This window comes from Capricornis sumatraensis, chromosome 3 (genome assembly GCF_032405125.1).
Source record: "Capricornis sumatraensis isolate serow.1 chromosome 3, serow.2, whole genome shotgun sequence".
Lineage (NCBI taxonomy): Eukaryota > Metazoa > Chordata > Mammalia > Artiodactyla > Bovidae > Capricornis > Capricornis sumatraensis.
In genome coordinates this window covers 154,205,396-154,232,961 of record NC_091071.1, presented here as the reverse complement: position 1 = coordinate 154,232,961, position 27,566 = coordinate 154,205,396, and the positions used below count along the sequence as shown (strand labels likewise).

General features: G+C 39.0%; 1 protein-coding gene across 1 annotated transcript in view; it reads left to right on the top strand.

The window, feature by feature from the left end:
- The window catches only part of EPHA4 (EPH receptor A4), a 158,357-nt gene that overhangs the window by 5,716 nt on the left and 125,075 nt on the right, over window positions 1–27,566 (top strand). Inside the window, exon 3 of the mRNA XM_068968913.1 lies at window positions 1,661–2,324. Within this exon, the coding sequence (XP_068825014.1) occupies window positions 1,661–2,324 (664 nt within the window). The remainder of the gene's footprint in view (window positions 1–1,660; window positions 2,325–27,566) is intronic.

The following is a 27,566-nucleotide window of genomic DNA, read 5'->3' as shown; positions in this document are numbered from 1 at the left end:
AATTTCTTGGCAGTATTCATTTAAAGGAGAATATTGAGTTTCTGACACTGATTGTAAAATGCAAAACTAAGGGGAGATTTGTCATTGTTCTGGTGAATTGATCAATGTGTTTAGACAATTAAGTTTGGCTGGAAAATCTGAATTAGATCTGAATTATCTGTATGAACTGTGGAGATGTCCCTACATGCTTTCATTTACATTGATAAATGTGTTTTTCCATATTTCCTTTGTTCTGAGATGAGAAGCATGCTGAGTAGGTTTTTTTGAAGGTGGGGATCTATTTTTGGATTTACATGAATTTCCCCAAATAAGTAAATTACTGGTGATTTATTGCTTAGTGGATAAAAATAAATTTTAATCACCACAGGGCACTTATCTCTTTCAGTTCCAACTTTCATAATGGTGGCAGATGAAAGGGATGCAGAATTTTATGTATTATAGCCCTTCACATAGTAACATTTCCATCCATTAATAGTTTTCCAATGCACAGATGGGAAACCTGTTAAAAGATACATTATGATTCTATGTACTTCATTGGATTGAATGGAGCTTTAAGTGGAGCTATTATAGAATATGATTTTTTAAAACTATCTTTTTTTCTTCTAATTATATTCATGTGTTAGATATTTAAGCTGATTTATACCAGCTCTCTATAAAGCCATTACTGTAGATGTTAATGAAGAATTGGAGCCTGCCTACTAGTCTGGTAGGAGCCCCCAAATTATCTTGCTGCTTTTAGGATTGTTTTAAAAGCACAGCAAAAATGAAACTAGAATGCTAGTCACAGTGAATTTTAACTCAGATTATCCCACTGTGAGAATCTTTATGTTACAAAGTAGATTGAAAGAAAACCCTACGATACTTTAAGTTTCTTCGGCTTTCCATCATAAATACCACTTAGTATATTTTTTTCTCAATATCCACAGACTATTTAGAAGCAATGCATTTGTACATTCATGTTTACTTAATGGGGCTTTCTTTTAAAAATAAGAACAGTATACAAACTTTTGGACTGAATACATGCTCTTGAAAAGTGTCCTACCATTTTAAATGACAGTGTATTTGAGAAATCCAACCATAAAGTTTACCCTCTTATCTTTCCAGGATTACCGAAACTAGAATAGTGAGATTTTCTTTACCCCTTTAAAGAGTAATGACAATGCCAAAAAGAAAAGAAAAAACAAAATTGACTGCCATTTTTTTTAGGTATTAGAGAGCAAAGTTCTGACAGGAGCACCACTAATTAACTGATAATTGTCTTCCTTTGGCAAACTCTGCTCTTCCTGCTCTTAATTTGCAGGTCTCTGCTCAGTTGTTGGAACAATACACATCCCTGGTTTTTCATTTATGAGTAAATTTGAACTGTTGCCACTTGAAATTGCAGCTGTTGTAATAGGTGAATTTGAGGTTGTTAGACCACCACCAGGAACTGCCTGAGAACTCAGAAGCAATCAATCTAGTAATTTTAGGCAAAACAGTGAAACAGTGACAAGAAAATAGCTCCCCAGTACAGTACCATCTTGATGAGGAATTGGTGCTCCGTAGTTTTCTTTCTTATTGAAACAAAAATCATCACTGTCCTATGAGGGGAGAACAGAACTGGTAAATCACTGTATGATGAAATGTTTGCAACTGATGCATTTCCTTTGGCTCTTTGCAGTGGGAGGAAGTGAGTATTATGGATGAAAAAAATACACCAATCCGAACCTACCAAGTCTGCAACGTGATGGAGCCCAGCCAGAATAACTGGCTGCGAACTGATTGGATCACCCGAGAAGGGGCTCAGAGGGTGTACATCGAGATCAAGTTCACCTTGAGGGACTGCAACAGTCTTCCGGGTGTCATGGGCACTTGCAAGGAGACGTTTAACCTGTACTACTATGAATCAGATAACGACAAAGAGCGTTTTATCCGAGAGAGCCAGTTTGCCAAAATTGACACCATCGCAGCCGACGAGAGCTTCACCCAAGTAGACATTGGCGACCGAATCATGAAGCTAAACACGGAGATCCGGGATGTGGGGCCGTTGAGCAAAAAGGGGTTCTATCTGGCTTTTCAGGATGTGGGGGCCTGCATCGCCTTGGTATCGGTCCGCGTGTTCTACAAGAAGTGTCCGCTCACCGTTCGCAATCTGGCCCAGTTTCCGGACACCGTCACGGGCGCTGATACTTCTTCCCTGGTGGAAGTTCGAGGCTCCTGTGTCAACAACTCAGAAGAAAAGGATGTGCCAAAAATGTACTGCGGGGCAGATGGTGAATGGCTGGTACCCATTGGCAACTGCCTATGCAATGCCGGGCATGAAGAGCGGAATGGAGAATGCCAAGGTAAGGAGAGCCATATTGTACTTTTCATTAGGGCTTAGTGCACGTAATTAAATCAGAGATGAGACTAAATGGAGTAAAGCCAGTAATTAGCAGCCCCTGTGGGATGTGGTGGGACAGAGGGGTCTAATGAGTAAGTGCTACAGCTCCAGGTGGCAAAGCTAAGACGATTCTAATACTGACAAAATAAATAATGCTGCTGTAATCAGCAGAAGGCCAAACACATTTGCTAACAGGCACTCAGATGTGAACCGGCTTGATGTGCCCTCTGAAATGTAAATGAACAAGCTGAAGAAAGGGCCCTGATTGATCCTTGCTTCAAGAGGACCCACACATTTTCGAACCCTGGTTCTCCTGTTGGTAAACATCTCTCCTCCTGTGGATATGTCCCTGAATGATTTCAATGTCAAATTAGGGTTTGTTGTTCCAGTTTCCTCCTGCTGATTAAAATCGAACTGTGTGAGGAAAGTCCAGTTTTTCCTGCCTTGTCGAGCAGTGTAGACATGGGTCAGCAAAGCAGAGTGGCAGCGTTTCACGTGCCTTCTGTTCCATTGAGTTCCCATGACGGGGTCTCTGAGTGAACTGAATCTTGATGGAAGACCTCTTGATTTCCCTGAGGAGGTGACAAAGAGCTAGTAAGAGTCTTCTTATTGGATCTGTGGTCAGAGGCAGTAGTAAATTGTGATCCATTTTGATTATTGAGTTTTTGAAGAAATCCAGGTTTGTTTGGGTTTTTTTTGGTCACGTTAATGACTATTTATCATATTACTAAGGTGACTTCTTTTCCTCTCATTTAACCCTGTCTGCAATTCCCTCTTCCCTTATTTCCCCTTTTGGGGAGAATTTGCAGACTTCTTATAGTAGCTTTGTTTTTGAGTAAAGGCTGGGAGTATTCCATATTTATATGGATTGCTCATATCACGTGTGAATTAAGGCTTGCAAAAATCAGTTATCTCAGGACTTGTATTTTTGCTTGGTATTTATCTTCAGTGGTTATCAATAGTCTGCTGCTGCCAGTCTTGTTACAGTTACTACTCAAGCGTGTAACTTTGGGTCCCGTCTCTGGAACAGATCAGATTAATCTCTTCTCAGGGTGATTGTTGAGCTGGAGACTACACTGCCACATGGTTCATCTGATTTGGTGATTAAAGAGTCCGAAATAACTGACTGCCAAACAATTTGTCTGGCATTTCAACCATTTTAATGACAGGGTGGGATTGACTATAGAGCAATCCACTTGACCAGTTGGAAATCAACAGTTACAACCTAAAGAAAGTTGCATTTAGGGTAGTTTGGTGTCATAGAGAGAGGTTATATATTTCTCCTGTCAGAGATCATAAGTGTTCTTCTTGGTGTGCTATAGTTATTTCTAGAAGTAGCTAACAATGAATGTCTTTTAAATGCATTGAAAATATAAAACAGGATAAAGACTGGCAACCTTTTCTGTTGACTTTGAGTCAAAAGGTAAAGTTGAAAATTTAGACGTTTGAATTTCAAGGTTTTTTTTTTTTTTTTAACAAATGTTAATTTCTTGCTTAGCAACTACTAGGTAAGCTGTACCAAATGGAAACCCTGAAGTATATTCCAGTGTTAATGTTAGAAAAATATGAGTACATTGTTGGCACCTAAATTATAATCATCATAGCAGGAAGAGTGAAATGAATAGGGTAATAATACTGCTTCGCATCTTAGAGTAAATTGTTCTTCCTTCTTGATTTTTGTAAGACAAACTTGCACATCTTAACATGTCAAGATTCTTACATATATGTTTCTTAAAAAACACATTGTCTTCCATTTTTTGCTCAGATGTTCAGGTTGCTGGCATTACTACATCTCTCTGTAACTAATGTCATTGATTTTCAATTGTCACACAGCTCAGTAACTCATACATTGCTGCACTTTGAAACTCCTTGACATCTTTACAACCCAAATTAGAAGGAAAAGAGAAAAAGATGGAGGAGAGAGTGAATGCAAAGGCAATTGAACATGGTAGTGGAAGGCTTTATGGAAATAATCTTAGGAATACAGTTCATCATCACGTGATTCATAGAAAGGTTGAGGCTGCATGGCTTAGGTTCAGTACATTTCTGAGCAAACTGCTCCTAACACAAGACTAGATATTTAATGGAAGAGGAAATTTGATTAAGCTATTGTTGAGAATCTTCATTCTTTGCACTCTCTCGTGCTACCCATGTACTTTCTTTGCTACTTGTAGAAAGATTAAATCTTTCAAGAAGACACTTTTTGCACAAAACCTTGCACTGCTTGTTTTTAAACACTATCAGGTAAGAATCTCTGGTAAATTTAGGGAGGAAGAAAAAACTTGAATCACAAGAATTCTTAAATTCCAAACTTGAGTGAGATTTTTTTTAAAGAGATAAGTCAAGTCTGTAAACATCTTAAGAGTAATAAGAAATTGTTGGTTCCATCTGTGCCACCATTTGGCTTCCCAGGTAGTACTAGTGGTAAAGAACCTGCCTGCCAATGCAGGATACATAAGAGATGTGGGTTCAATGCCTGGGTTGGAAAGGTCCCCTGGAGAAGGAAATGGCAACATACTCCAGTGTTCTTGCCTGGAGAATCCCATGGACAGAGGAACCTGGAGGGCTGCAGTCCATGGGGTCGCAAAGAGTTGGACACGAGTGAAGCAACTTTGCACTCATGCACACAGGCATGTGCCATCATTACTGGGGTATCAGGATTATCTAGGTAGAGCAGAAAAACATCCACATAAGGAAATATGTCTCAGTTTGGTCACTTTAGCTGCATGACCTTGAGCATGTTTCTTAAACCCTCTGTGCCTTTGTTTGCTAATCTATAAAATGGGTTGATAATAATTGTACTTAGCTTAGAGACTTAGAGGACACAGTGATGTAAAATTGGTAAAAAAAAAAAAAAAACTCCACTGTTTAAATCATAAAGCATTAAACTGATGTTAATGCTAGCTTCTTTTATCACTCTTACCAAGGTCATAGCTGTTGACTTTTAAGGGTGTTGAGTTGAAATGGTAAAAGGGAAGTCCATCTTCAAGCCACTCTTAGAAGTCAAGGACAAAGATAGGAAGCATTGCCTTTGCCCTAACAATGAGTAAGGATCATTTGAAAATGATATTTGGAGAGTGTCTTTTTTTTTTTTTCCTCTGCTATAGGAAAGAGAACTTTTCCTTTTGAGTGAAAGAAAAGTGATTTGGGAGCAGAACAAGAAAGACCAGGGCGTAAAGGAAGCTTAAGAAAGGATATAAAAGAGAATGGGCAAGTCTTCAGAACTCTGGCAGCAGACCCCTCCCCAATTGTCTTTTCAATGGGTCTTCTGTGGCAGGACAAATAGAAGGACAGGTGAAAGGTCACCTACTTCCTCATCCATCTTCCTTGGGGTCTGGGAGGTCAGAGTGAAGATTGATTAAGATCTTAAATGTTTGACAAAAGATCCCTGGGCAAAAATGGCCAGGGCGGGTGGGGGCCTGGGGTATGCCGTTGTTTGAATCTAACCCTGATCATCTGCCAGAATCCTCCAGAGACCTTGAAGCTAGAAGGACACTTCCTCTTGGAGTTCTTACCTCCAAGTAGTACATGCAAATGCAGATGGAGGGCGAGGAGCCCCATCAAAAGTGTCAGGAGTGGCAGGGTGATGGCGGGCTTGCCCTCTGCAGCAGCTGCAAGTTCACCCTCCCCTAGAATAACATTTTCTGAAATGATTTGGCTCAGTCTCAGCAGGACAAAAAAAGAGTGGAAGCCACTCATTTGTCTCCTGCAGGAGAATGTCTGGCTGGCATTAGCAGTAGTTTGAACTTGCCTAGTGATGGGCTGCAGAGGGTAAGAAACTGTTCCAGTTAGTCAGAGAAAGGGAAAAAAAATCCACCTCAGACATGTCTCCCTCTCCCCTAGTACGAACCCTGCTCTTCCGTGAGGGAATGTTCCAGATGTTTTACAGGATTATTTTTATTACTTCAAAAATATTAAGCTGGAGGAAGAGACAAAAAGATTCTTTATTACCTTATTTTTTGCTTAATAAAAAATCTGAAAAATGAAAGGGAAGTTACAGATTTACTCTGTGAAACAGTAATAAGCAGCATTTTCAGAGAGCATGTATAAAAATAATACTAATAAAAAGAAAACAGTCTTATGAAGTCACTTAAGGACAAATAATCACAACTGACAAAACTAAGCTGGGTAGGAATCAAACCTTGCTTAGATATATAATTTTGCTGTAAATTGTTTGTGGTCCTATATAGTTAGGGACCTCTATTATGGATCATTACATGTATGATGCCTTCATTCAGTAAAAGCTTCTTATTAAAAGCTCTTTTGAGAAAAAAACCAGATGGAAATGCTTTGATGGCTATAAAATAGAAATATTTCATATTCATGCTCTGAAAAAAGAGAGAGGTCTGTGTTTAAAAAAATGACTACTTTGTTTTCCTAATATATTATACAAGAACCTTAGGAGAAAGAAGTACCAGAAAGGATGCATTTAAAATATAGTTCAGAGAGATGCTGTTATATTCTTTCCACTTTTGAAATTTTTCTTCCACCTTTGAATCATGTCTTTAAGAATCAATTGCTTCAGTCACATGGTTGCTTTTATCTCTGACTTTGAAGCATGGCTGTGATCACTGAAAGACGCAATTCTTTATATCGAGAAGAGCAGAGTTTAATTATTGTCCTTTTTCTGTTATACTTTTTTATTTTCCCTTCTGCATGTGACCAGGCTTCTTTTGTGAGTGAATCAGGCAATGGTCTATTTTGGATTCACTAAAGCATCACGTAGGAATTATCTCAGTTAGGGATTTTTGAATCTGGTATTTAAGATTTGATGACTTATTTTAATCTAACTGAGCTTCCTTGTACTTTTCAAAAATGAATTAAGATATAATTATTCTGTTAAGACTTGAGTCTTTGGGAGAAAGACCAATTAAATGGCTTTTCAGCTATTACTGTGCAAAGCAGGGGTGGTCATGATATATATTTGACTTTCATTGAATTTTAATACTTAAGTTTTGGGGACTTTTTTTTTGCATTTAATTGATGAATTTAACATTACAAAAGAATTGTATGCTTCAATCTCTTACTCCAGCTTATTTCTGATTTATCAGTCTTTATGATTTAGTAGACAAATAACTGAAACGGAGTCATCTTCTTATTCCATATTAGAGAATATAACTTTTCTCCATCCTTCATAATTGATAATTAATATTCTGTAGTGTGACTATATCATACTTTATTTAATTTTTTCTTTGTTGATGGATAGTTCGGGGATCTTGGTTTTTTCTAGTAATATTTTTAAACCAACAGCTTAACTTGTAAATCATACATATACTTAAAAAAAAATTGACTGGGTAACCTTGTTTTGTTATTTTTCTGGGTTTTTCATGGACATATAATTTTAATAAACCTTCTTGACCATGAGCATATATACCGAAGGAGTTCAGTCCAGGACAACCAGACAAGTAACACTGCTGACAATTAAGGAGCATAGTTGTGTCTCATTAAATGTTCATTGAATGAATGAATAAATAAATGCAGAAGGAATTGTGGCCTGTTTCATATTAAACATTTATTTGGTGGAGTAACATTTCAGGGAGTCAACATGATATATCAGGATCTTTGTATGTGACATGTATTAATGAAGTCCTTATTTATAATTCCTACTTCAATTGGGTCTTAGCTATTTTCATTGTATTTATGAACCATCTCTACACCTGGATGTTCAAAAATCTCTTTGGTCTACGCGCTAACGTAATTATTAGTATGAAATGGCTAAGATCTGCCTTTGGAGTTTGAGACCTGAGTTTAGTTTGTAGGTGTGCTACTTAACTAGGTGGATGATCATGGTCACTAACTTAACCTCCCTAACTTCAAGTCTATATTTGCAAATTGGTGACAATATGTTGTTATGTGTGAGACACACGTATAAGGATGAGGGCATGGCAACCCACTCCAATACCCTTGCCTGGAGAATCCTATGGGTAGAGGAGCCTGGCAGGCTACAGTCCAGGGGGTCACAAAAAGTCAGACACGACTGAAGTGACTTGTCACACACACACATGTATGTATACAGGTTCTAGCACTGTGCCTAGAATTGTTAAGTGCCTAAGAAGTGGAAAATGTTATTGTTATTTTTGTTGTTTAGTGGAAATATGGTGACACTATAGGCTATTTGGTCATTGTCCAACAATGGAAACTGGTTTAAGTTTTGAAGCCGTTTTCTTTGCGTGGAGAGGTGAGGGCAGTGGTGAAAAATCCAAGTGTAGGGAGCGATATGAAATGACTGGTCTTGTCTCTATCGGTCAGGTCCTCTGTTCCTCAGCTTACTGCAGTGGCCCTTACTGCAGGTGGGTTCCCCCAAGACCCTATCCTGTGGTCTACAGGTCAAAACTTTAGTATGCTATTTCCCTTTTCCCTCCCCTTTTCTCATGAATGGAGTTTTCCAGAGGCTACCTGATATGTGATATCTCATCAAATTAAATAGAGAAGCAAATATGAGAATCCCGCCATCCTCAATTAAGCCAGACATTGACAATGTCACTCCTGTCCCTAATTTAGTTTTAGAAAATTTGGTTCTTTTTCCATTAAAATGTGTTATTTGTGTTGACATGTAATGAGTTTAATTATCAATACTTTAAAATAAATTCATCTGAGTTCCAGTTGCTAATGGTAAGTATTGGTATCTTTAACTCACATACTCAAACGCACTTTGGCATCCTCAGTCTTTTTAAATAGTGTGTAAAGGGGTCCTGAGACCCAGAAGTTTGAGAAGTGCTGCACAAAAAGTGTCAGCTTTTTGTTTCTCCTGCAGGTACAGAAAGTGTACCTGGGTCGTCTGCAGACACTTTTAGAATCAAAATAGATCCGGAAGCTCTGGAAACTTTCAGAATCTCGGAGATTTAGGTAGCTTAGAAGGATGACATTTATTCTACCCCTTAGATGTTTCTATAAAATCAGGCAGCAATTTGTAGCTCTTAGCTTTTTAAAAATGGTTTATCTGCGTCCAATAACATGCCTCTGTGCTCTCTTTAGTTTTACTGTGCTTGCGAGAAGGAATGATTAAGGAAAGCCTCAGCTGGCCCATGGGACCCTGAGAGACTGTATGTTTTTCACTGAAGGCATAAAACCTTTCTCCCTTACAGCTGGTACCTCTGGGCCATTTGGGGTGGGGGGTGGGAGTAGGTGAGGTCACTGGGTCCCATGATCTGGAGGGTAATTAATAGTCCCATGACTAAATGGACATTTTATGAATATTCAGGGTCTATTTGGGCTTCTGGGGAAACAATCAGGTTGGTGCCGCTGACAACTCCCTTTGGAGACCCAGAGCGATTTCTGGGTGAATGCGGGTCGTCAGCTGTCGGCCTAGGGTTGCTTTTTTGCCGGCAGCATATCCCTCGTTTGCATATTCTGTATGCGCCCTCATGCAAAACAGCACACCCATTTCCCCCTTTCACAAAGGCTAGAGAGCTTCCTTTGGAAACTCCAGCCAAAATCTCCTTCTGTTTATGCAGAACCCAATGATTTAGACACCATGCAAATTAATTCGGTTTTGATTTGAATGCTTCCAGAGATTGGGGGTGGAAGGCGGAGAGTGGGGTGTTTGCACAGGGCCCCTTTTGTGCACCCCGCCCCCCTCCCCCGCCACCGCCGGCCCTCCCCCAGTGTGGCTGGTTGTCACTCCCGGGGCCCCTTGCCCCATGTGAAACAACCCGAGCTCCTGCTGCTCATTTTATTTCGACCTTTGGGAAGAAACCTAGTCTTGGTGAATCCTTTGGCTTGTCTGTTTCCTGACAATTTCAGCAGGAATCTCCCTGTTTTTTTTCTGAGGAGGGAGGAGATAGCACTGTGCAGATTATGCTAGGAATGCTTAGAAGTGGCCCAACAAAGGGCTTTCAAAAATTGTCAAGTTAAAAGATAAAATTCTTGGAGAAAGAATTGTCAGATCTCAGAAAGTTCTGAAAATATAGGTGTTAGGTCACTTGTAGGCTGGAACCTATTCACCCCTTCGACAAATAGATCCTGAAAGTGTAGATTGCACAAATCACTGGTATTTTCAGCATGTTAGTGTCATACATCCATGAATGAAGACAACTAGCTGCATACCTAAAATCATGATTCAAATCCCTTATTTTCACTCCTGTGCCACATACATTTCTTTTAAAGTTGTATTGACGCTAATTCTGTTCCTTATTCTGTATGTGTATTCGCTTTGGGTTGAATGTTGCCTTTTGAATTCCTGTTTTCCCATCCCACCAGTGTCTCCAAATTTACTTAACCTTTGCTTTATTCCCTCAGAATGAAAATGCCAGTACAATACATATTTAACCCTACAGACTTCACTCTCATCTTGAAAATAGTACTGTCTTCAGAAGGCCCTGATTGTATGGATTCTATAAACTAAAAGAAGAGGACTTGGCATGAAATGTTTTTGAAGTTCAATTAGTTTTGACTTCGAACTAATTTCACAGGGCAGCAAACGGGCAGATCCAGACTTTGCAGTGTAATTAAGTGTAGGCAGGGTCAGCTAAAACAACATCTAAATGTGGCAGAGCTTTGGTTTAGCTCCACATGGCCTGACAAAATTTGATGATGCTGCTGTTCAAAGTCCATTTGGGATGGATTATTAGGATTAAAGAACAGCAGAAGGCTCTGTACTTGGTATGTTCTGTCGTGTCATTAGTGGATGAGAAAATTCAGCTGCTTATCTGGCTCTTGTTTCTAAGGATGGATTTAAACAGACTCACACTTCTCAAAGGTGATCTTACTAACCTCTTCTTAATAAGTTACAGATCTCCAATTGCTCAGAATCCTGAAAATACCATTTGAAGTAAGTTGATTGATAATTATCATTTCCCCCTCCATGTACAGATATTTTCCACATTGGTACAAAGCTATGGTACAGTTTCTTAATTACCCAGATAATCCTGTTTGCTTGTATTTTTAAACTATGAAGTGCTGGGTAATTATTCAATTCTTAATAGAAGGCAAATGGCAATGTAAACAATAATTAGGATGTTAGACAGAGTAATGCGCTTCAAAGCAAATTGGATTTTTTTCATACTGTTCAGCATGAAGTCCCATAAAGCCAACAATTTAGAAGTAAGGCAAAAAAGGTTCCATTTGGTTCATATTTTATGGCGTTATCTCCTCATGGCTTGTTTCTGTGAATAGCAGTTTGCCCCAATGAAGCTGGCTGTGCCCAAGCCAACTGTTTCCGTAACAATCGCTTCCCTGCTGTTTGACATTTGGCGGTGTTCTCCCAGGCCTCCAGATTGGTCCTTTGTCTGCTGCAAATCCGAGGGGTCAGGGGTTAACAGAATACTGATTTCCTCCATAATACCATGGCAGGTAAATATGGGCCAACCTCATGATCAGCTAAGACGCAGCTCAGTAAGGAATGCTTTTCTCATGGGCTTTTGTCCTTAAGAACTTCCCTGATTTGAGAGGCTGAGTTTCCCAGCTCTTGCCTTCCACGGGGGCTTCTTCATTACCAAAGCTGCCATCTCTCTTTTCTATGGCTTTCTCTGTTAATAACCATTCACAGATAACAATATATCCCCAGAAATACATGACCTGAAAACTGAGCAAATCATCATGTTTGATGAATTAATTTTACAAGTGTTAACAATACTTGCAACCTTATGCACTTAATTATGTCTTGCAGTCTTATCTGTACTGTGTGTTTCATTGATGAAATAATAAACTGATAGCAAAGGCGGTAGACAAAGTTCCTTTAATAATGGTGCTCTTACCCACCCTACTTTTTTTTTCCATCTAGCCATCACGGTGTGTTGCTAGTTAGAGCTATAATTAAACAGTTTTATTCCATTTTCACCATTATGGAGATGTCTAAGCATTCATCAACATCAATGCTATTACCATTTTGTGTCAGTTTAATCATATCAGTGTTTATTCTTCTCCCAAGGAATGTTATAAGCTACATAGCAGGTTATATCCTGATTGTTCATGGGGGACACACAGGCTCTAGATGTTTAAAGTGTCTTTCAAACTTTTAAACTTATTGTTACCATCAACTAATGAATGAAAAGGCTACTTTTGCATAGATCACTCTCCGCATTTCTGTTTGTCCAACCTCCTTCACATTGTACCATGAACTTGATGCTTAGATTCGTTTGTTTTCAGTTTTAAGTGTTTGAAAAAGACATCTCCACTTTGAAAAACAGTTTCCTTTTGAAGTGCCCAGTTTGGCAATGACTGAAGCAGCCCCCGGGCCAATTAGCATGTTAAAAGAATGGATCAATACCTTTATGCCTCCTTCACCCTCCTTGCTCTCTTCCAAGGGGAAAGAGTTTGGAAGAACCCTGGGAGGCTCTTGACAGATGTGCCAGGAGACTTCAAGAGGACTGTCAATTGCCCCAAGTGGTGAACATTGACAATTTGATCTAGTGCCCAACGGCTTCTCTGCTAGCCATTTGAAAATGGATGCAGGAGGAATTGACAGTGTCAGGAAAGCTCTTGCAGTTCATGTAATTATGGAGAGGATTAGAAGAAAAGTGTTGGGAGAAATAAGAGATCAATACAGGGGCACTAGTTGACTTGAACTCACCTTTAGCTGTTAAACACTACATTTTGTAACATTTAGCCAATGCACATGGAAGACTATAGGTTTTTTTTTTTTTAGGATTGTGTAAACCCACGCATAAGAAAAAATAAAAAAAAACATAAGCAGCCACTGATTTTTGAGAGCAGACTCGTAGGTAATTAACAGTGTAACACTTTCAGTACTTAAGATGCAAAGGTGCTAATTAACTAATGGGAGAAATTGAGATTTCATTACTTGGTTCTCTAACGAGGTGCCAGCAAAGAAATGCAGCTGAAAGTAATATTTGAACATTCAGGTTTCTTTTAAAGCAGTTTCTTTAGGAACTGCTTCTCTGTTTATCCTAGAGTTTTCAATTAGCCTAATGCAGGGCTACAGTAAAACATTATAAAAGTGTGGTATTTTTGCACTAGGAAACTCATGTTGATGGTAAAATGAGAACGTTATCATTGCGAGATTAAAAAGCTTTGAAAAAAGTTTGAAACACACCACCTGAGGGTCTCACATGGTCTTCCTTTAGGACAGCTACTGTACTAAGCTAAACAGACCCCATTACATCATTTATTCTAACCTTCAGGAAAGATTCTGGGGTCCTTATTTACAGAATGTTGTTGCTGTACTATTTCACTAATTCTTAAATGGGTCCTTGATACGGCAAGAATTTTGCACTGTGATTTCAGCAATTGTACTGAACCATTGTTGGATCTTTCCTTTTCTATTAGAGAAACAAAGTCATTTATTAAAGAGAAGTAATGTCTGACCTTGTAAAAAATCACAACTATTATTGCAACTTCAAAAAATAGACATACTAAAAAGAACCCTAAGCCCCACAAAAGGATCATTGACTTCTACTATGGATAATGATTGAGATACAGAAACCTATTGAGTTTTCCCAGAATTTTCCATTATATCTTCTGGCTGGTTATCAGTGATCTACAGGAAAGCTATTGATTTTTGTATGTTTATCTTGCATCCAATCTTTTTATTGAACTGTCTTGTGAATACTAATAGGTTTTCAGTTAATTCTCTAGACTTTCTGGAGAACCAATATTTTTAGGTGCAAGCAATTATATATTTTTCCTTCTTTTTAAAAACTCGACCTCTTATTTATGATTTTTATCTTTCAACATTGATCAGAATTTTTAGGCCAGAGAAAAATAATAATGTTGATTGTAAGCATCTTTATTTTATGCCAGCTCTACTGGACATAATTTAAGCATGCTATGAGATATTTTTAAACATTTCTAAGAGAAGGGATTTTGAATTTTGTTAGATTACTTCAAATATCTCTTTCAGATATGTGATCGTTCTGACGTGTATTATGAGCGTTTATTCAGTATTATGAATATTGAATATATTTGTAGATTTAAAAAAATATTCCATAAACTCTCTTTGCATCTGTGAAAAAAACCCTATCAGGTAGCAGTAAATTTTGGCTAAAAGTTTCTTACAACTATGTGTTTATTGTGGTGATGAAGAGGCAGGGCCTTGGAATAAGAATTTAATTTTAATCTCAGCTTTGTCCTTTACAGTGGTGACTACCAGCTCTAGGTACTTAACTTAAGTGCTCTATTATTTTTTTCTCCCGTGTAATAGGAGAATAATGACAACTACCCCATAGGTAGGGCTTCCCTGATAGCTCAGTTGGTAAAGAATCTGACTGCAGTGTAGGAGACTCTGGTTTGATTCCTGGGTCAGGAAGGTCCACTGGCGAAAGGATAGACTGCCCACTCCAGTATTCTTGGGCTTCCCTTGTCGCTCAGCTGGTAAAGAATTGGCCTGCAATGCGAGAGACCTGGGTTTGATCTCTGGGTTTGGAAGATCCTCTGGAGAAGGGAAAGGCTACCCACTTCACTATTCTGGCCTGGAGAATTGGGGTTGCAAAGAGTTGGACATGACTGAGCAACTTTCACTCACCCCGTAGGTATCCTTAGGATTAAATAAGACAATGCAAGTCTTGCTAGGAAGTGACATCTATTCAGTGCTCAGTAAAATAGAGCAAATAGAAATTTGAGTAAATAGATTTGAGAAATTTAAGAGTAAATAGAAATTTGTATTATTTTTATTTTGAATTTTTAACAAATAACCGATTGATATTAGCCTATATTCTCTTTTCCTCTTTCTCTCTGACTATATCTCTTTCTCTCTTTCCTCTTATTCTTAGCAGATTTTAGGATTATAATTGATACATAAAGTTAAGATAGTTTTCCATCTTTTATTAGCATTGCAGAAAGTGTGCAGAGACTCTAGCTTTACTCTGCAAGTTTGAAAGGTTTCACCATTAAAACTGGCTCTAGATTGTTCACTTAGGATTTGGACACTTCTTTTCTGTATATTTGCTAGACTTCGGTGAAAAAAAAAAAAAAGCAACAGCCACAAGGAAATTGACTCTGAAACTTCATTCCATTGCTTTCCCAGTCACATAAATGACTCTCCAATCCATAGTGGATGTGTTCTCTGAATTTGGGCTGTTCCCTGTCTCTGCTGGGTAGAAAGCGCAGATGCCACGTTGCTTTCCTCCATAATTACACTATTGAGCTTTCTCATTACTTGTGTATATCTTAAACATAGAAGTTAAAGGCAATGGGATATTCAGCCTGGAGTCAGTGCACAGGCATGGTTGGGCTAGGCATAAATTGGGATCCTGCTTGTTAATAAGGATCTAGTTGAGACCGTATTTATTATTAATCTCATTAGGAAAAGCTGCATTTCACTGCAGCACCTCTGAGTTGTGATGCTTTGCTTTTTTTTTTTAACTGAGGGAGAAAAAATGCGAAATGACAGATTCACTGTTCTAGAAACATCTGGTGTTCCTTAGAGCCATGACTTTGACATCATAATGTGTAAATATTTTATATTGGTTTGGAGGATGGGTAAGTTTCATTTTGTTCATTTCAAATTATTCTGTGGGCCACATGGAAACAAAACGAGGACCAGAGGACAGGTACTGCCTCAGTATAAGGAAAGACCCATCTGATATTTTGAACTGGACCCAAGTGGATGTGATGACTTTTGAGAAGATGTGTTCTCTTTTAGAGTGGGTGATCACACTAGCTGGATGACCCTAGGGCATTTAAGTGTATATCCTTGCTGTAAGAGATTGGAGATTTTGTGTTTTTGGTTTTTTGTTTTTTTTGTTTTTTTGATCTTTTAAATTTATTCATTTTATTTTTTGGTTGCCCTGAGTCGTCTTTACTATGTGCAGGCTTTCTCTGGTTGCAGCAAGCAGGGGCTGCTTTTCATTGCTGCGTGTGGGCTTCTCATTGTGGTGGCTTCACTAGTTGGGGAGCACAGGCTCTCCACACATGGGGCTCAGTAGTTGGAGTTCACTGGCTCAGTAGTTGCAGCTCGCAGGCCCTAGAGCATGGGCTCAGTAGTGGTGTCACATGGGCTTAGTTGCTCTGTGGCACGTGGAATCTCTCCAGACCAGGGCTTGAACCTATGTCCCCTGCGTTTGCAGGAGGATTCCCTGCCTGCTATGTGGGAGGCCTGGGTTCAATCCCTGGGACAGGAAGATCCCTTGGAGAAGGGAATGGCTACCCACTCCAGGATTCTTGTCTGGAGAATTCCGTGGACAGAGGAGACTGGTGGGGTCAAAAAGGGTCAGGCATGACTGAGCAAATCACACTTTCATTTCTTTTTTTTCCCCTTCTATCGTGTCACTGGGGAAGTCTGATCCTTGTTTCTGAAAAGGGGCACCATTGTCATTTTGGGCAGGACGATTCTTCCCTGAGTGCAATATTTATCAAGGCTTGTGAATCCATCCTGTGCATGGTGGGTATGCACTTTGCAAGGCATTTGGTGTCCTGAGGAGTCCCTGGGTAGTAAATACTAGTGGCATCCTCTAATCACTGTGACAGGCTAGATCTTCCCTTCACTTGTTCAGTTGCCTCAGATGTGGATACTGATCTCAATGGCAAACTTCTGGACCAGACAAACTGTAAGATAATTTGCAGCTCTTAAGATTCCAAGATAGTAGGATAGTCCTTATTACAAAGGTTGCATATTTCCTATAGGGTAGGTAGCCCAGGTGTAGGATCCTGTAATTGTAGGAAAGATGGAAAAGCTCTTCAAACAGTCCTAGATATCAGTTTCTCTGTTTTCATTTTCCTTAAACCTAAGTGTACACCATGGGGCTTCCCAGGTGGCTCAGTGGTAAAGAATCCGCCTGCCAAGCAGGAGTTGTGGGTTTGATCCTTGGATTGGGAAGATCCCCTGGAGAAGGAAATGGCAACCCACTGCAATATTCTTGCCTAGAGAATTCCATGGAGAGAGGAGCCTGGTGAGCTATAGTTCATAGGGTTGCAGAGTCAGACATGATTGAGCAACTGAGCTCGCATGCATGCAGATGTACACCACAGCATCACAAAGTCAGATTCATCTGTTTCCCCACTAGGCACCAAGTATAGGAGGAGATGGGGATGTCTTCTGGAAGAAATTACTCACATTTTATAAAAGCATCTGTAATGATGACCATCCACCAAATTCTCTACTAACTTACTTAGTCCTAAAACAGCTTTATCAGGCAGGTAGAGTGTTATTATCCCCATTTTACAGTTGGGAAGGCTGAGTCACAGAAGGATGCCCAAGGTTCTGTACCGCTACTCAGAATGATTCGAAACCAGGTAGACTGGCTCCAGCCTCCAAGTTGCCAACTCTGTGTCATACTTTTCCTGGGTAAGAACTGTTAGAAATCAAGAAACATCCTCCTAATTTAACTTAACAATATGGAATCTGCTTTGCATTCTTACAAGGTAATAAGAATATTTTAAATGCCTGAGTTATAAACTTATGTAAACAGTGTTCTGTATTTACTCCAAGATTTGTCAAATACTCCTCTGTCAATGGGTGGCCTTTGTATTATTTCAGATGGCCTGGCAAAGAGCAAAATGTGACTTTGCAATTATTAAAGCTGAAGATCTTGTCATGGAATATGTTACTGAGCAAATTATTCTTATTTTGACTCTGAATCACAGCACAGAGGGAGGTTATAAGCATAGACCCAAGTCTACATAAGATAGAACATTATCTCCTCTTAACTGGAGGATAGCTGAACCGAATAACTTCTTTAATTTCTCAAAGGCAGTACAATAAATCCAAGGGCTATTGACCTGGAAAATCAATCTAAAAAGAGGATGTACTTTTAATAATCTAAATGTTGGATTTGTGCTTTTATGCTGGTTCAGGTAGCGTATTATTTGCAAATGTGCAGGAAAACAATGGCAACGGAAACATTTGTAACACAATTCATTTCTGCAATTGGGTGCAAGGAGAAGAAAGGTGGGGTCAGCATTGCAAATGGTGGCATACGTGGTTCCTTCAGTACCTACACAGCTATTCACCCTCCTTCCCTCGTGTTGCTACCTTGTGGCTTCAGTGGAAATGGCTCACCTTTCAACACCTAACACCAGCTGTATCCTGAATTGTTCTTTTCTGCAAGTCTCAAAAATTCTCTTTTTTTTTTTTTTTTTCAGAGGGACTCCTAAATCATTTAGAACTAGGTTTTCTGTTGCTTGCAACACAATGCTAATTGATAAAGGAGGTCATTAATTTAACATGAAACCAGTTTTCTATACACAAATGTTTCACACAGGAAATATAGTAGGTGGCTCAGACAGGAAAGAATCTGCCTGCAATGCCAGAGACCCTGGTTTATCTCTGGGTCAGGAAGACACCCTGGAGAAGGGAATGGCAACCCACTCCAGTATTCTTGCCTAGAAATTCCATGGAAAGGCCATGGGGTTACAGTCAAACATGACCGAGCAACTGCTGAGCTCCCTTCTTAGCCTGATGGCAAGATAGACTAGTTTGGTTTGGTTCTGTTGCTGACAGAAACCCTCTTCCATATTGTGGCTTGATGAAGTGGGATGTCTTTCTTCTTAGAGCTAAAGAATATTCAAACTGGAAGGAAATCCTTTATTTAATTCATGCTTTTCATTTTCCAGATGAGGAAACTGAGGCTCAGATTAATAAAGTATATAATAAATTAATAAAGAGGTACAAACTTCAGTTACAAAATAAATGAGTCACAGAAATGAAATGTACTAGGGAGGGAGTATTGTCAATAATAATGTAATATCTTTGCATGGTGACAGATGGTAACTAGATTTATCATGGTGATCATTTTGTGATGTATAGAAATATCCTTGTGTTGTACACCAGGATCTAATGTAATGGTTTAAGTCGATTATACTTCAAACAGGGCTTCCCTGGTGGCTCAGACAGCAAAGAATCTGCCCACAATGCGGGAGACCTGGGTTCGATTCCTGGGTTGGGAAGATCCCCTGGAGAAGGGCATGGCAACCCACTTGCCTGAAGAATCCCCATTGACAGAGAAGCCTACAGTCAAAGAGTCGGACACGACTGAGTGACTAACACTTCCACTTTCACCTTCATAGCTGCTGTGTACCATGGGGCGTCCTACTTATTGGAGTACCTAAGTATGGTTTAAAACCATGTTGAAAGGAACTGATGAATCACAAAGTTACTGTGATCAGAAAAGAAAAAAAATCATGAGAAATTCATGCTTTTTGGAGAAAAATATGGTAATACCATAGGCAAGTAAAAAAGACTGGCCAAATCATCTATAATGTCACCACATAATGAGTCATACTTACTGTTTTGGTTTCTGTGCTTCCAGGTTTTGGTGTATGCCCAGGCATGCACGCTCACTTACTGATCATGAGGAATGATGATAAAATACAACTTTATAACAGGACTTAAAGGGCTACAGAGATTTCTGTTACCTGGATAAGGCACACTTTCTTCACCTATCCTCTATTGTTGGGCTTTTAGGTTGCTTTTGGTGTGGTGTAGTAACATTGTGAATATCCTTAAGCAACATCTTCAAATATAGGCTTAATTATTTTCTAATAACTGTTAGTTTGAAGAATGTGCAGTTTTAGAGGCTTTGATATTGTTGAAAAAGACACAGTTTTGAGATAACATGCTTACCTAAGCTCGAAACAATGAGAAACAGCATACCTTCAGTGAGATCATGTGATAATTTCCATACAATCCTCATTAATGAAGTGAACTCCAAAGTGGAGGTAGTTTTACTCATTAGCACTTGCATGTGATAAAACTTCTTTTAAGGCTTTTGCCTACAGATGTTTTCTTTTCATCCTAAAAAAAAAAAGCAGTTAACTTTTAAGCTTATTTTAAACAAAGATAGGACTCATTGGCTATCTGTGATAGCTGTTTGTAACTACCCTTTAATATGAAGGATATATGTGTTTGTGTGTGTTCAGTGTGTGTGTGTGTTTAGTCACGTCTGACTCTTTCGTGAGCTAACAGAGTGTAGCCTACAGACTCCTCTGCCCATGGAATTTTCCAGGCAAGAATACTGGAGCCATTTCCTCCTACCTAGGGATCGAACTCACATTTATTGCACCTCCTGCATTGGCAGGTGGATTCTTTACCATTGTGCCACCTGGGAAGCCCAATATAAAGGATCCTCTCTGATATAAATGATTATATAGTATAGTCACCTGAAGTACATTATTGCCTCTAAATCTCCTTTAAATTTTCTCTCCTACTATCTAACAAACATAATTGCTTTTTCAACTCAGAGAATCACTGCCTTTCATAAAGGCATTGTGAAAGTGAGCTTGATGAGGCTGATTGCTTCATATAATCCCCTAGATACTGTTTTCTTATAGTTTTACAGTATGCCTTCAGGGCTTCAGCAACTGGAAAGGAAAATGACGTCATGGACTATGTGTGAGCTTTAAAGCATGTCCACTCTCAGAAACCAGCTTTTCAAATACCTGTAGGGTTGGCTAATTCTCCCTCTTTATGAGTTAAATGCCCTGATTCACTGATTGCTGTGTAATCAATTGTTTCTGTGGCCTTAAAATTCTCCTTGTCACACTCCAGAGATTTAACACCCTTAAACTGGGCCATCCAAATGCCTATATGAGCATTCCCTGCACTTATCTCCTAGGACCGACTTGCTCACCATGGGATATTAATTATGCAGTTTAGTTTTAAGGTAAACATTGCAAGTTATTTCTCCAGTTGCATGGATGGGATATAGAAAAACATTGCATCCTTTCTTTCCCACCTTCATCAATTCCTTTTGCCTCTATCTTTCTCAGTGAAGCGTTCCTGCACACCTTGGCTTTAAACTGGAAGATCCTGTCATTTGGAAATAGTGTCTCCAAGGACAGTGAAACCTTGCATGCATTTCCTCAAACCTGTAACATTCATTCTTCTTTCATCAACTCATCTCTTAGTGATGTGAAAAAAAAAAAGCATGTTAGTTTTGATGGAAATTCCCCTGTTAAGTGAATTATCACATTTTATTTATGAAACAAATTCTGTTCATTATAGAGCATCTGGAAAATGAGAGAAGGAAATACACACAAAGAAAACCAGAAGTCACGTTTGGCATCACCCCTGTACCCATCCTCTGGCCTCTTGCTGTCCTTGCCTCAATGCAGAATGATGTTTCTCTGTTTGCCTGGTGGGACTTGGCTTTTCCTTTCTCCTGCCAGTGCAAGACAAGAAAGTGCTTCATTAAAATCACCTACTTCCTGGGTAGGTGATTGGTTTTGCTGTTGTAGGCTGCATTCCTGTCCTGCTTGGAGTAATTATTGGCATCTTCACGTCTGTGGTGTTGCAGCTTCCAGCTACTCCTTTCTCTTTCCAGCTCTGCATTCCAGTTCCCCAATGGGACTAGCACCTTTGGCTGGAACCCCAAAATCCTCTGTGAATGCGCTTGCTGATCCCTTCCCGTAGAATGTTGTGCCCTATTTCTCAATCCCACAGAATCTTGTTCCGAATCATCAGGAACTTGAATGGGTGGGTCGCCTACCCAACTGCCAGGGTGGTACCTTCTGAGGACGTTCTCTCTAGCTGCTTCTAGCTGGGAGTTCTGAGAGTTTGATGCTGTCCCCAATCAAGACTTGATTCTTCATGATATTTTGGACAAGAATTTGGTGACTTTCTTTAGATCTAGTCTCCTGGGAGTCATCTCCCTCTGCTGCCTGTGTCAGGGAAGTTTTACGTGTCTGAACAGCCAGCCCATCAAAGATAAGCGGCTCTATGCCATGGAAAATGTTTAAGTAGAAACTAGAGGGAGTCTTTGGTAAGAGAAGCCTCAGCAAGTATCCCACACTGGAGAGAAGGACCGGAATAACTACTCTGATCCCTTATAATTTTAAGATGATTATAATTCAACAGTAATTGCCTCTCCCACTCACAGATTCAGTAAAAATTCTCTTGTTTATTTTTCTGATCCTATGATGAGAACACAGATTGGTTTAGAAGGCTTGCTGAATTCCCATTGAATGTAAAATCACATTTTAAAAACGTCATATTCTACAAAAGGAGGAAAAAGCAATGTGTTAATCAGAAGTGTGACTATTTGGTAATTTAAATTGTCTTGACAAAAATATTTAAAATATGTATTGACCCTATTTACTTCTGTCAGATATCAAGACTAAGGGAGGTTTGATTCACTAGCTACAATTTATCACCAGTTGTATGTGTATTTGTTTTGCTTTGCACGTGGAAACTTGAGTCATCTCAAGAGCAGTGGCTGGATATTTTGCTATGAATAGAGAGTATTTATTGAATTTATTAATTAAGAAAAGTATCTCATAAAAATGGACAAGTGCTAATAAATGAAGTGGTATTTAGGCATAATGACAAGTCTGTTCCCTCTTCTCTCTGGTCCTCCAGACCCATCCAGCCTTTATGATGTAGGCTGGATTATATAATTATAATGGGAAACATATAGGCTGGGATTATTCATCTTCCCAACCCTGAGTGTTGATCATGTGTCCCTCCCACTCTGAAATCACCCTTGACTTTTACCTCTGACCCTGCAGGGCAAAGTGGTCCAGAGTCTTTTATGTTTTCTCTCTTTAATGCTTCAGTGCTGTAAGAAGCAACCTCAGGGGTTCTGTCCATAGGGTTCCACTGCCCAACAGGGTTCCCTGCCTGTCACTGTTAGACACATCCTTCAAGGCCCTCTCAAGCAGCACCTTTCCCTTTGAACTCTCCTGAGAGTTTTGATTGTGCTTCTTAATGTTGCTTATACTTTCTATTAACATAGTCTTATTTTCACGGTACAGTGTATTAGTTAGTGAGTCAACTCCCTACTGCTTATTGCCTGTTTGACATTTCAGCAAATCAGTTTACTTCTCTGTGCTTGATTTACTTATATATTAAATGCAGGTAGTAATAGTGCCTCCTCCACAGGTGGTTGTATGGATTAGACATGTAAGTACTTGCAAAGCACCTGAACCATGTCTGGAACATAGTAACTACTCAGTAAAAATAAGCTCTTACTACTACTACTATTAGTTGTTATAGTCTTATTTCAAGGCCCAGAGCGTGGTAAGCAGCATTTTAGCTGCATTTCAGACTCTACTTTCCTTTCAGTTTCCCCTTCAGTTTGATGCCTTTGTTCAGTGAACAACCTATACAACTGTACATGACAGTTCAGTCAGAATCTATGTTCTTCCAGGCCTGAGTGTGTTTTCCATTTATCTTTGCATCTTTTCTAGTCCCTAAAATATAGTACACAGAGTTCTATTCTGTCCTGGTACTCCATATATGATCACTGAGATGAATGAATAAACAATGTAAAAAGAAAAATGTCACTGCAGTTTTGTTTGTTTGTAAGAGGCCTATTGATTTTTAAAGCACACTCACAGAGTGCATCATGTCTTTTCAGTAGGAAATCACTATTTGTCACCATCTTGTTACAGTACTAGATATGTCATAAATTTAAAGAGTGTAATTGAGGGTAAATTTTCTGTGGGTTTATTTACTAGATCAAAGAGTGACTTCAACTTTCAGCACTTATTTTATTTGCCAGCATAAACTCAGGGGTTTAGTCAAGTGCCAAGAAAAGAAGTTAATCATCTGAATTATGTGGAATCTGGCAAATCACTTTTTTTCTTTTAGGGGAGGGGAGTAAAAAGAGCTTTGAGTCTTTATCTCCCTTCAGCAAATCCAAATGATTATAAGAGTAAGAATAAAATTCTAGTAATTAATCTAATAGCTCTAGGCTGCTAATCATTTTGGAAAAGTTGACATTACCCAGAATATACTGGTTATCCTTATTGCCTGTCATTGATATATAATTCAATAGATTTTCACACTTTTTACATTCCAGAATGAAATACAGCTTTTGTCATGTCACTAGATTGGAATTCTTTGACAATACATTAACGTGCCAAAAATAATATTACACACAAGAATAATGTAGAAATAAATTACAGGTAGAGCTGTATCCCTAAGGAGATTTTCATTTGTGTTTTAGAATAGAAGACTTATAACCCTTTTCACACATCTATTTCATTCCAGTATGTTTTAGACTCTTAGTTCAATTCAATAAATTACTCATTTCGTGCTTGCTGTATGCTAGACACTCAGTTTTGCTGAGCAGTGTACTTACACAAAAGTCTGTGTAACTCTCAAGTACAGCATAATTTTATTTCAGAGCGCCCATACAGAGACTTTTATGCAAATGGATCCTTGAAAGTGGTCACCTTGACAGTGTTATAGAATTAATATATTGCTGCTATGATTTGAAAATTTGGGGATTGCCTTTTTAAAAATCCCTGCCTTCTTTTCAGATGTGCTTAGTACTGGATAATTGTGTGCTTTAAGATGGATTTCATTTTTGGAAATCAAATAATTTATAGACAGGATTGTGGTAGGTGAGATCAATCATGCTGTGTTATATGTATTTGTTAATTCAAGAACAATGAGTGATTGCATTGTAACAAATTATTTTCATGAGTAATCCTACTATGAATACAGCTTCAAAAGAAGTGTTCGCAGCCATGGTTAAATTAGTGGAATAAGGGTATAGTCCAGCATTCTTGGCTTTAGCTATCAATCACAGTGTAACCTCTATGAGATCAGGTCTAGTTAATTCCCTCTTGAATCCTCAGAATCCTAGAACTGAGCCTGGTATGTACTTGCTGTTGAAATGAGTGAGTGAGTGAATGGAAACTTGCAGGAATGAATGTTAACAGCGGTTCACAAATGCACTCATAGGCCCTTGGACATATAGCAGTTTATCGTGTTTATTTTATTTATTTATTTTTTTAAACTTTCTGCCATTGCTTTAAATCATTTTTGTTAAGGTCACCATGCACACTTGTTGAGAATCTGGATCTATGGTAATCTCTTTTCTTGCTTTATTTCTTTGTAGCTTTACAACTTGGTTGAAGTAGTGACTATCATTATTCCTTTTTTCATAGATAAGGAAAGTAAGGCCCAGAAAAACAAAGCAACTTACCCAAAGCCACACAGCTAGTAAATGTGGAGTCTGGACTCAACCTGAGAAGTCTGGCTATTGATTTACACTCTAAACCATGGTGCTATGCTTTCTTTCAATGTGTCTTTGTTTTTCTGGTTGGATACATGTTCTCACATTATACTTTGAATCATCCTAAACTGGGATTATAGAAATCCTTTTCAGAAGTTTGATATAGTCAAATTGAAAGATTTGACCAAATTATATTTTATAATCAGTTCAGTTCAGTCACTCAGTCATGTCCAACTCTTTGCAACCCCATGGACTGCAGCATGCCAGGCTTCCCTATCCATCACCAATGCCTGGAGCTTACTCAAACTCATGTCCAGCAAATTGGTGATGCCATCCAATCATCTCATCCTCTGTCCTCCCCTTCTTCTCCTGTCTTCAATCTTTCCTAGCATCAGGGTCTTTTCAAATGAGTCATTTCTTCACATCAGGTAGCCAAAATATTGGAGCTTCCAGGTTCAGCATTAGTCCTTCCAATGAATATTTAGGATTAATTTCCTTTAGGATTGTCTGGTTTGATCTCCTTGCAGTCCAAGGGACTCTCAAGAGTCTTCTCCAACACCACAGTTCAAAAGCATCAATTCTTCAGTGCTCAGCTTTCTTTATGGTCCGGCTCTCACATCTAATCATGAAGACTGGAAAAACCACAGCTTTGACTAGATGGACCTCTGTTGGCAAAGCAATGTCTCTGCTTTTTAGTATGCTGTCTATGTTGGTCATAGTTTTTCTTCCAAAGAGTAAGTGTCTATTAATTTCATGGCTGCAGTCACCATCTGCAGTGATTTTGGAGCCCAAGAAAATAAAGTCTGACACTGTTTCCACTGTTTCCCCATCTATTTGCCATGAAGTGATGGGACCTGATACCATGATCTTAGTTTCTGAATGTTGAATTTTAAGCCAATTTTTTGTCTCCTCTTTCACTTTCATCAAGAAGCTTTTTAATTCTTTGCTTTCTGCCATAAGGGTGGTGTCATCTGCATATCTGATAGGGATTTTCTAATTTAGGAACTAATGGGGTTTGGGGAAATAAAGGTCGAGGGTCTACTGCAGAGCAACTTTATGCAAGGAACATAATGGTTAGCTTTCAATGAAAGGGTAAACCACCAGTACATTTATTTAAAGTAATTTCTCATCTAAAGCCCAAGCTCCCCGAAAAGTCTGTAGTCTTCTTGAGGAGTACTTTAGGGTGGTAACAGTGAGCTTCAAATCTCTGTTTGAAAGTATGCAGTTATCTGATCATGGGCAAGTTTCTTAACTTTCCCACATGTAGAAAATAATTAGCTGGAATAAGTGTTTTACAGGATGCCTTTTAGCTTTTTGTTGTTAAAATGTTTGATAAGGTATTAAATGCTGGTTCTATGGAGATCGGGGTGAGGGGGTAGGGAAAGTTGACAAGTTGTCTGGAAAGGTTTTCAGGGAGAAGAGGAACTTGATAAAACTGAGATAATAAAGGTGGTAGGAGAGAAATGAACACCTCTTGAGCTAAGAATAAGGAATTAACTATCACGCCTGGGCCTGAGGACACTAGATTTTTGGAAGACTTTGAAGAGTGAAGGAAGGATTTGGTTTCTTCTCTTGCTCATTCACTATATAGTCCTTGATTGCCTGCTTCCTTCTAGCCATTGAGAACCACTGACTGAGCATAGAAGACTCTAGATATTTCCTTCAGCTAAAGGGAATGTTTCGTTGATACGAAGATTTGTGATGTTTACTCAAACGTCTGTTCTACCATTAAGGCATGAAGAAAAAAGATAAAGCTTCCCAGTAAAGTTGACACGGAGGTTATATTTAAAGGTGGATTTGCTTTATTTAAGCAAAAGGAGAAAATGACAAATCAGTTGTTTGAAAACCAAAAAAAAAAAAAAAAAAAAAAAGGTACTGTTGATATGTCATGATTGTTTTTCTTTCAGCTTTTGATCTGTATCCCTTAGGAGATTTTCATGTGTCTTAGACTAGAAGACTTATAACCCTTCTCACACATTTGCTTTGAGCACAACAGCTTTCTTCTCTAAGAGTCATCAACCCCCTTAGTCAAGTACATGTCTGTGTCCTTTATTGATATTTGTGGGAGGCAGGGGTAAGGGGTGGTGACTGCTACTGTCTCCATTTCCTCATTCAAACGTTCAGCGAAGGGCCACAAACAGAACGAGAAACCAATAAGGCCTTATGATTTGTTTACATATTTGGAACAAAAAATGCCAGTGTTTAGAGAAGTAGAGCTGCCAGATGATAGGATAAATAATGAATTTACTATGTGCTCAGTCATGTCCGACTTTACGGCCCCCATGTGCTGTAGCCCGCCAGGCTTCTCTGACCAGAAGATTTTCCAGGCAAGAATACTGGAGTGGGTTGCCATTCCCTTCTCCAGGGGATCTTCCAACCCAGGGATCGAACCCTTGTCTCCTGCA